Here is a 13,365-nt window from a genome sequence, read left to right as displayed (position 1 = left end):
AGCATGAATTTTTTACTTTTGATATGATTTGTAATAATGTCTTATGATTATAAAGAATAAATTTAAACAATACGGTAGCATTTAAAATACTGTATGTTCAATGAGAGCATAGACCTCATTTATTTGTCTTTAAGTCTCTGGCATATAGCGCAGTCTCTTTTGCTTGATCTGTGTCTTCAAAAAAATATTTGATGCTGACTGCTGCTCTTCTCAAGTGGCATGGTTCTCACTTTGTTCTTTTAGGAAGAAGAAGATATAGAGATGGCTGTGATCTACCTTCAAAAGTTACTCCGGGGAAGAGTCATTCAGAACACGGTTTGTAGGGTTCGACCACTGGTCCTGTGCTTCTCCTTTGAGAATGGATTTATAGAATGCATATGTGCTCGGTTCCTCAGGGTGAATTCCCTCGGGCACCTGCCTTCCTATGGAACTCTGTATTCTTGAGTTACCTACCCATTCCCTTCTACTGTTTCAGTTTGTCCAAGTGCTGGCACAGTGTCAAGGAGATAAAGAACCTGCCTGCTGTTGGTCACAGTTGTAACCAGGGCAAGGTGAAATGAATATCCTCCTTAGGACTGCTAAATCCAGCAATTTTCCTACCTAAGTTTTCACTTTTAAAAACTATTTATTTATTTATTTATTTATTTATTTAAGTAATCTCTACACCCAACATGGAGCTTGAACTCATGACCCCAGATCAAGAATTTCATGTTCTTCCAACTAAGTCAGCAGTGCCCCTGAATTTTTACTATTAAGGGATCACAGACCAAGTGGACTCCCTAATTTTACACAAAGTCATAATATAATTGAGTTTGTATATAGCTAGCAAGACCAGAATAATAAATAGCAAAGTAATAATAACTATAGTTTTGAACTCATACAATAAGCTTACATTATATATTCTTTGCTTTACTTATATCACCTCTTTTTTTTTCTATCAATTGCCCCATTTTATAGGTAAGTGATTTGAGTTTGAGATTATGTTAACTCCTAGCAAATTGAACTCTGTTCTTCCCTGACTGTAAAATTATTTGTGCAAGCACACTTCACTTTTAAAGTGAACTAATATAAAGCAACAGCAAAAAATTTTTTTCTCCTCACACAGCTATAACTCATAGAGACTCAGTTATAATTAGTAAGTCCAGGAAGCTGGGTGAGCATCCTGTGTTCAGCTTTATTCTTTACTCTCCTTGAATATTTCCCTAGGAAAAAATTCACAGCTGACTGCATATTACAAACCAGGCATGGATCTCTGGGAAAAGAAAACATGGCCTCAGGCTTTTTAGGGAAGGAGCACAGAAAATGAGGGGAAGGTTCTAGTTTCTTTTTTCTTAATTTTTTATTTGAGAGAGAGAGAGAGAGAGAGAGAGTGTGTGTGTGTGTGTGCGCGCGCGCGCGCACGTGCACGTACTTAAGTTGGGGAGGGGCAGAGGGAGAGAGAATCCCAAGTAGGCTCCACGCCCAGTGCAGGGCCTGACTCAGGGCTCAATCTCACAACTGTTGAGATCATGAGCTGAGCCGAAATAACCAACTGAGCCACCCAGGCGCTCTGGTTCTAGTTTCTTAATATGACTCTGTAGTAACTGCTGGTCTTCGAGAGGCATTTTAAGAAACTGAGTAAACAACTGCTAACTAATCTCTTTCTCTACTTGAGCAGCTGGAAGTGTAGAAAAGGGAGATGCCCTCCAGCTCTGTGGAACACCCCTGCCCTGTGGTCCCAGAATGCAGAACCAAAACCACGGTTCACAAGTGCCTCACCAGTCCAAGCATGAGCCCTGGTGCCCCACACAAGGGATGCTAATTACAAGGGTCTTTTTGATTTGATTCAATACAGATGTTTGAAGGCAAGGAAAAGCGACTGGAGCTGATCCAGGAGCTGCGCACCAGCCATGCACTACAAGAGGATGACCGGCTGCTGAAGAAAGCTGAGAAGCAAGTGACCCTGGCCTTACAGCGACAGAGGAACTTGCATGAGCACAAGGTTCTCTCCTTTTTTTTCCTGTTATGTTTTCTCCTGGATTTGTATAATTGCACAAGCGGCTTTATAATGAAGTAGTAAATGAAATGACAAAAAAAGAAACATTCTGCCCAATTCCATCACTCTATCACAGTCAGCACTTTGGAACAATGGTGCTGCAGAACTGGAATGGGGTGCGTCCTCACTGAGCTGAGCATGGTCTTATATTTGAAAAAAAAAAAAAGAGAGAGAAAGAGGAAAAACCCATTTTAAAAAGGTTTTTGCCTTCCAATTTTCTTAAATATTTGGTGACTATACCAAATTTCATTGGGAGCTTGGCAGAATGAAAAATAATAAATGCAATACAAAAAGACAGACATGAGATTTATTTTTAAAATATCAGCACTTATTTATGAGTCTTGTACATAGTTGTATGACTATTGTATGAGTCTATGTATGAGCTGTACATAGTTCATGCTGGTTAAACTCCATATTAAATGTTAATATCTCATGGTATTCTGTGACTGTCATCAGTGCCACCTGACAATAGCTGGTTATTGCAGCTCTACCCCAGCAACTGTAAATGTTTTTCCTATTTTCTTCTGGCATTTGTCTATATATACAGTTATTAATGTTGCTGACTACAGAGTAGACATACTTTTACTATCTCTCTCACTTATCTGTAAATCAGTATGAAAAAGAATCAATTTGCACAGTATAGTGCTATATGAAAATAAGCGTATACTGAAGTTAATATGGCCCACCCTCAGTAATGGATGTGAATGCTTGTGTCATGTGGAATTGGGCACAAATGGTTAGCAGCTTGGAAATGAGCACATTATTCCTTTTACATGGCATCAGGCTTGTGGATGGCCTCAGTTTAGCAGAGGGATGAAGAAACCCATAGGCTTTGAGACCCAACAGAGGAGCCAGAGAAAGAAGAGAATACGGACACTAGAGTCTCTGAATCTGGAGGTCTGAGGGTCCTGCAGGTGATAGAGACGGGGTGCACTTCTGTTCAGATGGGAGCAGCGTGTCCTGGAAGACCCAGGAACTGGATGGAAAAATGCCCTGTAGGCTTTTTCCTATGCTGTTTCAAAGATAGTTCTTAATGACTTTGAAGTTATTTAAAAGAATAAAAAGGGCCACAGTTTTCTACTTTCATGTATTCAGGATCTTAAAATTCCCCAAACTTGTGTCAAAGGATGAAGCATTAAAAAATTAAAAGGTATCCGGGTGAATTTCTAGGGGACTCTCTTTTTTTGAAATCCATCAATTTTTTTCAGTAAAAACCTTGGCATTTCCCTTCATGTCTGGGAAGATAGAATAACTTTACCTTCTGGATAAAAATGAAAGAAAGAAACACCCAGTTTGTGTGGATACTAATAGAAGTGTTTTGCTAAGTCCTCCTCATAATCTGAGGACTGTAATCTGTCAGTGACTGACTGCACAATCCACTTTCTCACATCTCAGTTTGTATCCTGTTTTCGTAGTAAGAACACTTGGGATGGGGCCGGCCAGGTGTTTATACACTGAGAGCATTCTGAAAGTGAGGTGACTGTCAAGAGTTCTGGGTAATCCAGCAACCCTCCTTACAAATCATCATGCTTAGTAGAACCTGTCTCCTTAAGATGTATTATTATTTTTCAGGTGTCACTGGTTGAAAACCATTTGGCTGGACTGGAAGGAAGAGTGCTGGCAGACATGTTTGACTTCCTGTCCAAAGAGCTGGTGAGACTACAGGAGGAGAGGAGGATCCATGCTTTCGCCATGCTGGCCGAGCGGCAGCGGAGGATGCGAGAAGCTGAGGAGAGTGGTCGGCGCCAAGTGGAGCAAAGGCGCCTGCGGGAGGAGGACCAGATATTTAAGGAGGCAAGTGGGGCAGCTGGATGTCTGGAAGCTGTTTGTGTGTAAGGAGCCGAGTCAAACCAAATGAAACTTGTGATGTGAAATGCCCTTTGTTTTTCGTCGTGTTCTATACAAATAGGTATTGAGTTCCTACGATATGCTAGGCACAGTGGGAAACCAGACGTGGTCCCTTTTCTCCTGGGGCTTAAATACTAGAGGGGCGCCTGCGTGGCTCATTGGGTTAAGCATCTGACTTTGGCTCAGGTCATGGTCTCACACTGTGGGTTCTGAGCCCTGCTTCGGGCTCTATGCTGACAGCTAGCTCAGAGCCTGGAGCCTGTTTCAGATTCTGTGTCTCCCTCTCTCTCTGACCCTCCCCTGCTCATGCTGCCTCTCTCTCTCTAACTCTGTCTCTCTCTCAGAAATAAATAAAACATTTAAAAAAATTTAAATACTAGATAATATGCAGATATGTGTAGAATTAGAAAATATAGTAAGCTTCATGAAGGAAACAGATGGGGCCCAATGATGCATTTTAAACAGGTTACTCTGCTTGGTGTGTGGAGAACAGGTTGGAGGGAAGACAGAGTGGGAACAGGGGATCAGGAAGGAGGCTATTAAAGAAGTTGAGGCCAATGAGAAACAAGAAGTCAAGGAAGATGTACGGTATCTGGATATAGTAACTGGGAAGATGATGGTACTGTTTTTGAGTGGAATTAGTTTCGGGGCAGGGGTAGAAACAGGAATTTGATTTATATTAGGTTTGAGACATTCTAGTGGAGGTGTCATTTCAGCAGGTAGATAGACAAGATGAAATTTAGAAGAGAGGTTTTAGCTAGAGATACAAACAAGAGGGACACCTGGGTGGCTCAGTTGGTTGAGCCTCCAACTCTTGATTTTGACTCAGGTCATAATCTCATGGTTCGTGAGATTGAGCCCTTTGTGAGGCTCCACGCAGATAGCAGGGAGCTTGCCTGGGATTCCCTCTTTCCTTCTCTTTCTCAAAACAAATAAAGAAAAAAAAAAGACATCAACTAGAGTACCAGGTTGGTAAATTAGAATTCTGACCAACATGTAATGAGCAAGATATAAATTCAAGATATAAAGTTGATTGAGGATCTCACTCTTGATTTTAGCTTAGCTTAGGTCATGGGATAGAGTCCCACTTTGGGCTCTGCACTGAGCATGGGGCCTATTTGAGACTCTCTTTCCTTCCCCACCCATGTCCTCCTTCTCTCTTAAAAAAGAAAAAAACCATATACGTGTGTGTGTGTGTGTGTGTGTGTGTGTACACATTATATATAAATGTATATAAAGCCTCAAGTGTTAAAATTGGAGGGGATGATGAGGAAGATTTCTTTAAAAGGGACTGTGCTGTGACTGTCCCCCTCCCAGCATACACCCAGAGGTTGGTTTCTTTTCCTGTAGTCACTGGAGAGCTTTATAAGTATTCTTCCAGTTAGAATGTCTGCCCCTCCTAGGAATGGAGAGGAGGGGAGCTGGGCTAACCAGCTGCTTTGTAGGTGGACATAGATGAGGCTGTATGTGTGGCCAGCACACCCAGAATAGTCAAGGCAAAGGCTGTGTGAGAGTTTCTCTTGGACAAGATGTGGGCCACATGGGAAAGAGAGAAAGCCAATGTGGAACATAAAAAATTTCTTGTCCAGGAGGGCTGTCTGAAATGTATGTATGCATAATTTTGAGCTCCTAAGTTAAAAAAAATATGCATTCATTTGAGATCTTATTTGATCTAAGATTTTCAGGATTTACCCAATTCTCATGAAATTGGGATTGATTTGTGAATAGTATTTTATGTATGGATTTCAAGGTTGGTTTTTTTTTTTAAACCAAACAGATTGCTCTCCCTTTATACAGTTCAAATTTTGAGTTACATGAAGTTCAACTTTTTAACTGGAGGGGCAGATCATCTATAATGTGTATGAGCTTATAATCCATATTCTAGCTTCCTACCGTCTTAACATATTTTGCTTCAAAAAGAGTTGCTTTTTGAGACTTAGTGATATTAGGTAGGGATAGTAAGTTTGGCTAATAATTTCTAAGGAGAAACCAGCTGAGATGAGAGGAATCAACCTGGGGGTGAGAATAAAAAGGAAAGGGACACAGGAACCACTGTGCTCAAAAACACAGAAAGGAAGAAGGAGGTAAAATCTTCTAGGAAGGTACCTTCTAAGTGGGAATGACCCCAGGAAATGTCAGCCATTTCTAGGAAGGGCAAGAAAGGGTTAAGATGACCCTTCCATCCTGATTTAAGGACCATTTATGTAAACAGCATACCACTTTGTGGACCTCAGATTCAAATACCATCCATCACTTAAATTTCTAATCTGCCTTCATATGACCCTTTTAAAGATAAATATGCTTGCACATAAATATACCAAAACACTGAAGTGTATACATTAAGTAAATTTCGAGAAAAAGAACACATTGAGAAATGAAGATACAGAAAGTTCTAGACTCATATTTAAACACAGACACCTGTGCCTGCACATATTCAAAGACATTCACAAGCATAATGCAGGGTATATAGGAGAAACACATGTAAACACACGTACAGCCACCTATATGTTTCCTTATTCATTCAAGCACATACAAGCACAAATGGGTCCAGAAACTGACACGTTTATAAAGGTATTTGTAAACACACAAGTACATATACTGCTAGAGGTGGGCCACATTAAACCTCCCACCTCTGAACTGTTATAAGACTCATCTGTGTCATTGCTCCATACAGGTACAGCTTGCTTACTGAAAAGACTGTGAGTTTGGTGAGAGCAGCCATACAGTATATCCCTTTGCCTCTTCCATAGCACCAGCAGAGATCTCTGCACATAGACAGTCAGCAAATATATTTTGGTTGGTGGGCTGCTTTGTTGATACCATATTAAACTGGTCATTGGGTCTCATCCATAGGGTAGGTCTAGGGATTCAAGGTTATGGATGGTGTTTTACCAGTAGATGTACACTAAACATTACATACTCAGAGTCCTACTGCACTGCCAATCAAGAAAAACTTGACTGAGTTGTTACTGAGTCCCAAAGCATTATCTGAGGTGTAAAGAAATATTCAGACATGAAATAGAAAGGCACCCTTCCCCCAAGAAGCTCAAAATTTGTTGAGCCAGAATGCATATAAAACTAAGTATGGTGCACTTGATGCTTATGATACTTCCTGCACATCTACTGACAAAACAGGCAAAACTGAACTGTACTGTTTACAGTTTCATACTTAAGGAGCAAAACAATAAAGAAATGGGAGTGTTTACCATAAAATCATGAGTGGAAAGGGGCTGTGGTTAGGAAGAACCTATAGCAACCTTCTAGAATTCTCGCAGTAGCTACATGGGTACTGGATTTACTGTAATTCATTACACTGTACATCTGTCACTATGCACTTCTCTAAATGTGTGTTCTATTTCCCAATTTCAGGAAAGCTTAAAGCAGCAGCAATCCAACGTATGATAGTTCAAAAATTCATCAGAGCCACAGGATCCTTGTAGCTTTCTGCTTTTCTTCCTTAAGGCATGGCCTTCATGGTAGTTTAAGATGATTTCTGGTTCTCCAGCATTACATCCCCATGAAATGAGAAATGAAAAAAGAAAACAAATTCCCTTTAAAAATCCTTCATGTACTGCCTCAACCAGAACTATGGGAACTAGAAAATATAGTCTTTATTCTAGATACTTCTTGGCTCAGGGGCTCTGTTGTGTAAGACGAAGGAGAGAAAAGGACATTGGGAAATCCTCTCAGTCTCTGCCACAGTCAGGTAGTTTGATTAAGTCACACTGCTGGTAAGAACAAGGCCAGGATCCAAAACAAAGTTATTGATTGGAGCCAGTGATCTTTCTGCAGTTTGTACTGCCCACCCTGAGTAAGACCCATCATTCTAAAATGGGCTAGATGGATAGGGGCTGCCAAGAATGGGCAGGTAGGTGGACTAGAAAGAGACTGACCAGACAGTTTAAAAAAAAAAAAAAAGGATCAATGAGGGGACTGTTGACTTAACGAACAAAATAGATGTGCTTAAAAAAAAAAAAAAAGTCAACCAATGTTTGTGCAGTTTTTGAATCTTATTTACAATACTATTCCTGTTCTCAGTAATGGGCTTACTTTTGGTTTCTGCAGGTGGTTAAAGTTCACCAAAGTACAGTAACTTCTTATCTGGAAGACATAATACTGAATACCGAAGAGAATACTGCAGAGGAACAAGCCAGGGCAGAAATTGAGAAGATGGCTGTGGAAATCAATGACATTGCTTATGAAATGGAGAGCCGGTTTGTACTGAGAGAACAGGTGGCAGAATGGACCACCTATTTGCTCATATATATTTTTCAAGAGCTTATGATTTTATAGGCAAGGAGAAACAAGTATATAACTTTTGTTTCAGTGTCCATTGTTTTAGCTACATAACTCTTCAGAAGTCAATATGCCTGTACCTTTGTATAGCAGGAGCACTAGAAATACAATTTTTAGTTTTTCTCTATAGTCTGGATTGCTTCCATATTACTTACTTATCACAGAGCATGAGAGCAATGTGAGTAAGTATGTGCAGTATTACTTCACCCCAAAGTTTTTGGCTTCTTATATAAGTTCTCTCTCTAACATTCCTTTCCTGGCAGGCAGGCTAAATGAAGGACAAAGTCAAGCCCTTTAGGAGTCTTAAGAGTTCAGAGTACTTAATCAAAGAAAAGGCAGTGGTGGGATTTAAACAGTGGAGTTTCTTACACAAGCAAGAAAAAACTAAGTATAAAATCAGCAGCTTACGTAAGGCAACAAAAGAAATATTTTTTTTTTTTATTTTTTAGTCGAACTCAGCTTCAGTCAGAGGAGATTGTTGCTGAGTTGGTTTATAGTTTCCTGATTCCAGAGGTCCAAAAGGACTTTGTCAAAGAAAAAGGTAAGCCAAGGGTGACCAGGTGGCTCAGTTGGTTAAGCATCTAACTCTGGATATTGGCTCAGGTCATGATCTTACAGTTTGTGAGATTAAGCCCTATATCTTGCTCTGCTCTGACCTGATAGTATGGAGCCTGTTTGGGATTCTCTCTTTCCCTCTATCCCTGCCCCTCCCTGCTTGTTCTCTCTCTCTCTCTCTCAAAAATCAATAAAATAAACATTTTAAAAAAATGTAAAGAAAAAGGTAAGCCAATGTAAATGCTTCACCTTTTGATTTTTTTAAAAATATAAACTATTTTCAATATCCCTGAGATTTAAAATGAGCAGAAATATTACTAAGTTTTCTTATTTTAGAGCTTGTCAAGTTTTCTTCATGCTGATTCCAGAAGACAGCCATCTCTACTATATATAGATGGGGTGCAGTTCTCGTTAGAGTGACAGACTATCAAAAGCCAAACCTTCCTTTAAGAGGAACTTCCCAAGTTCCCAAAAGAGGTGTATTTTGTGATTTTATTTTTTTTAAACATATAGCAAAAGTTGGGGTGCCTGGGTGGCTCAGTCAAGCGGCTGACTCTTGATTTCAGCTCAGGTCATAATCTCATGATGGTGAGAGCCCCACATGGAGTGTGGAGCCTGCTTAAGATTCTCTCTCTCCCTCTGCCTCTCCCCCACTTGAGTGCATGCACTCTCAAAAAAAAAAAATAATAATAATAATGTTTAATGTTTTATTTATTTCTCAGAGAAAGAGAGTGTGAGCAGGGAAGGGTCAGAGAGACACAGAATTTGAAACAGGCTCCAGGCTCTGAGCTAGCTGTCAGCACAGAGCCTGACATGGGGCTCGAACCCACGATCCATGAGATCATGACCTGAGCCGAAATTGGACGCTCAACTGACTGAGCCACCCAGGCGCCCCAAAATAAATTTAAAAATAAAGTAAATGTTGACAATATGCAGGATTTTCCAACTGTAGTATCCTTTTGGAGGTGGGACACGTGCAAGGTAGGTATTGGAAAACTGGGATACTTGAAGATCCTAAAGCTACTCTGCTGTTCTGCCTGTGCTACAGATGTCTTTTCTTTTCTTCCAGGACTGTATATAAGTATAAATACCTTCACTTACTATTTGTCAAAAGTGGCATGTTTTGAAGATTGATGGTTTTAGTCAATAGAGGCAGAGAAAAAAAATTGTGTTAAAATGAGAATACTCCTCTGGAGCTTTCAGACTATTGGTGCCTGGTTACCAGAGAGAGGGGTGCAACCAGACATGTATTTAAGTGAAATAACTTCCCGGGAAGATGGCCAAGTAGGAGGATCCTAAGCTCACCTTGTCTCACAGATACACCTAGATAACCCCCACATCAGTGTAAATAACTCAGAAAATGACCTGAAGACTGGCAGAACAGACTCTCCACAGCTAAACATATATCCACATCAAAAATAGTAGAAAGGGTGGAGACATGGTCAAGAACTAAACTGGCCCATGAGACTCTTCATGACACCACAAATATGGAGAAAGGAGAGGAGCAGACCCCACACCAGGTACCCCAGGGAAAGAGGACCTACACTGGGAAGATGAGTCCCCATAACATTTGCCTTTGGAAAATGAGAGGGGCTTAACTTCACAAGTTTTACAATCAGTAGGGGTCAACACCTGGAACTTTAAAAATCAATGATTTAGCTCAAGGAGAGCCAGAACAATAGGAAATAGTCTCCACCCTTAAAGAGCCAGCATAACAAACAGCCCCATTGAGATACAGCTTGGAAGCAGCAGTTTGAGTGAATGGGAAGATTTATTTACTAATCTCAGAACATGTGCTGGGGGCAAAGATCTTTAGGAGACTTCTCCAAAAACAAAGCGCTGACATGTGCTATTTCCCTCCCTCAATCCCAAGTTAGACAAATGGACACCTATAATTATGGACCAGCACAGCATACAGACTCTCCACTTAGCTTGCTAACAACATGCTCCACCCTGTGTTTCCCCATGCATCCACCTTCTCCAAACTGCTCCACTCAGTAGGTGTTCATCCAGAGCAGTGCCACAAACCTGGCATTGTACAAACAGCCCCAATAGGTTAACACCACTCCAAACTGACTCCTACTCCAGAGAGAAAAGATAATTACACACACACCAATTCAATTGTGGACCCAGCAGTGGGCAGATGTGGTCTGACTGCAGGCCTTGCCCACCCAACAAAAGCCTTCCAGGGTCAACCTGGAAAGAGCACCCTGCAGCCCCTGCAGACATCTGGGCTGACCCAAATCAAGCCCAAAGCGACACCAAACTAGCCAAATTATAACACAGGGACCAAACTCTGCCCACAATAGGCAGAAAATCTTTGCAGACAACTGGACTGGAGGCAAATATGACTCAGCCACAAAAGTAGGGCACATGCAACACACATAGGAGACACCCTGAAGCACCAGGTTCTGTTGAACATGGAACATTGCACTGCAGGGCACTACAGGACCTCTTCTCCATAAGGCCACTACTTTCAAGAGCAGGAGATACAGCTGACTTTCCTAACACAGAGAAACAGAGAGTTAGACAAAATGAGGGGACAGAGGAATATACCCCAAATCAAAGAACAAAACAAAATCACAGCAAGTGAGCTAAAGGAAAGGGAGAAAAGCAATATGTCTGATAGACAATTAAAAAGTAATGGTCATACTGCGCTTTTTTCCCATGGGGCCTAGTGTACAATGGCTGCAAAGAGTAGCCTCCTTGGCAGTGTATGATTACATAGCCTGTTGATAGTATGGGTGGTCCCTAAGGGACCTTCAAGACATCTCAGATGGCCATAGCATCAAATACATCCCAAATTGTGGCCCCTGGAACAGTGGTGGTCTCAGCACTCATGAGAACCTCAGCACTGGCCCCTCCTTATTCAGGCCCACCAATAAATCCTACTCCTTGTCAAAAATAAATTAATGGTCATAAAGATACACACTGGAGTGGAGAAAATACCTCAACAAAGAGAGAAAATATAAAAAAAAACAGCCAGAGATGAAGAACTCAATAACTGAAAAAGTATACTAGAGGGAAAAAATTGTAGACTAGAGGAAGCAGAAGAATGGATCATTGGCCTGGAAGACAGAATAATAAAAAGCAATCAAACTGAACAGGGTAGAGAAAAAAGAGTAATAAAAAATGAAAATAGGTCAAGGGAACTCAGTCACACCATCAAGTATAGTAACATTCACATTATAGAGATCCAAGAAGGAGAAGATGGAGAGAAGTAGGGGAGAAAATGTTATTTGAAGAAATAATAGCTCAAAGCTTACTGAATCTGGGGAAGGAAACAAAAATCCAGATCTGGGAGGCACAGAGAGCTCCCCCCCAAAATTAACCCAAGAAGGTCAACACCAAGGCACATAGTAATTAAAATGGCAAAAAGTAGTGATAAATCTGCAAAAGAAAATAGTTATATATAAGGGAAACCAAATAGGGATATGAGTTGCCTTTTCAGCAGAAGGGCCAGAAGGAAAACATGATATAAGCAAAGTGCTGAATGAAAGAAACCTGCAACCAAGAATTCTCTATCCGTCAAGGCTTTCATTCACAATAGGAGAGAGAGTTTCCTGGACAAATAAAAGTTAAAGGAATTCATCACCACTAAACCAGCCTTACAAGAAATGTTAAAGCCGGCTCTTTGAATGGAAAGGAAATACCATAAGCAAGAATAAGAAAAGTAGTAAGCACAAAAGCAGTAAAATTAAGTATATCTATAAAAATCAGTTAAAGGATTCATAAAAGGGCATAAAGCATGACACCACAAATCTAGGTGGTGCTTCTCCACCTAAAATGTAGGGAGAAGAAGAGTAAAAATTTAGTGCTTTTAGAATGGATTCAAACTTAAGCAACCATCAATTTGATGTAGAGTGCTATATGCATAGATGTTATATACCAACCTAATGGCAACAACAAATCAAAAACCAGTAATAGAAGGATGCCTGGGTGGCTCAGTCGGTTGAGCATCTGACTTTGGCTCGGGTCAGATCTCACAGTTCATGGGTTTGAGCCCCGTGTTGGGCTCTGTGCTGACAGCCCAGAGTCTGGAGCCTGTTTCGGATTGTGTGTCTCCCTCTCTCTCTCTGACCCTCCCCCACTCATGCAATGTCTCTGTCTCAAAAATAAATAAACTATAAAAAAAAACCAGTCATAGATATGCAAAAAATAGTAAAGAGGAAGGAATCCAAGTACATCACTAAAGAAAACCAGCAAACCATGAGAGAAGAGTGTAAAAAGAAAAGGAACAGAGAAGAACTGTAAGCAAGTAGCAAATGGACATAAGTACATACTTACAATAATTACTTTGAATGTAAATGGACTAAATGTTCCAATCAAAAGATAGGGTGATGGAATGGATAAAGAAACAAGATTGAGCCCCACATTGGGTAGAGATTACATAAATAAATAGCTTTTAAAAAGCCCGTTTACATGATGTCTACAAGAAACTCATTTCAGATCTAAAGATATATGCAGATGGAAAGTGAAAATATGAAAAAACATCATGCAAATGCTGAAGTAAAAAGAAAGCCAAATTAGTAATATTTCTATCAGACAAAATAGACTTTAAAACAAAGACCAGAGGCACGTGGGTGGTTCAGTCAGTTAAGAATCCAACTTTGCTTCAGGTCATGATCTCA

At 40.5% G+C, this 13,365-nt stretch overlaps 1 protein-coding gene and 1 pseudogene across 3 annotated transcripts in view; both read left to right on the top strand.

The window, feature by feature from the left end:
* CFAP91 (cilia and flagella associated protein 91) overlaps nt 1-13,365 on the top strand; it is a 92,772-nt gene that overhangs the window by 61,453 nt on the left and 17,954 nt on the right. For all 3 annotated transcript variants that reach the window (XM_077776681.1, XM_077776678.1, XM_077776679.1), the window contains exons 12-16: nt 244-315; nt 1,835-1,981; nt 3,608-3,829; nt 7,949-8,097; nt 8,629-8,720. In XM_077776681.1, the coding sequence (XP_077632807.1) occupies nt 244-315; nt 1,835-1,981; nt 3,608-3,829; nt 7,949-8,097; nt 8,629-8,720 (682 nt within the window). The remainder of the gene's footprint in view (nt 1-243; nt 316-1,834; nt 1,982-3,607; nt 3,830-7,948; nt 8,098-8,628; nt 8,721-13,365) is intronic.
* Nucleotides 11,368-11,507, top strand: LOC144242024 (small nucleolar RNA SNORA70; annotated as a pseudogene).

Source organism: Crocuta crocuta, unplaced genomic scaffold (genome assembly GCF_008692635.1).
Source record: "Crocuta crocuta isolate KB4526 unplaced genomic scaffold, BGI_CrCroc_1.0 scaffold87, whole genome shotgun sequence".
In the NCBI taxonomy this organism is placed as follows: domain Eukaryota; kingdom Metazoa; phylum Chordata; class Mammalia; order Carnivora; family Hyaenidae; genus Crocuta; species Crocuta crocuta.
Note: the sequence above shows the minus strand (reverse complement) of the source record. Positions and strands in the feature narration are given on the sequence as shown.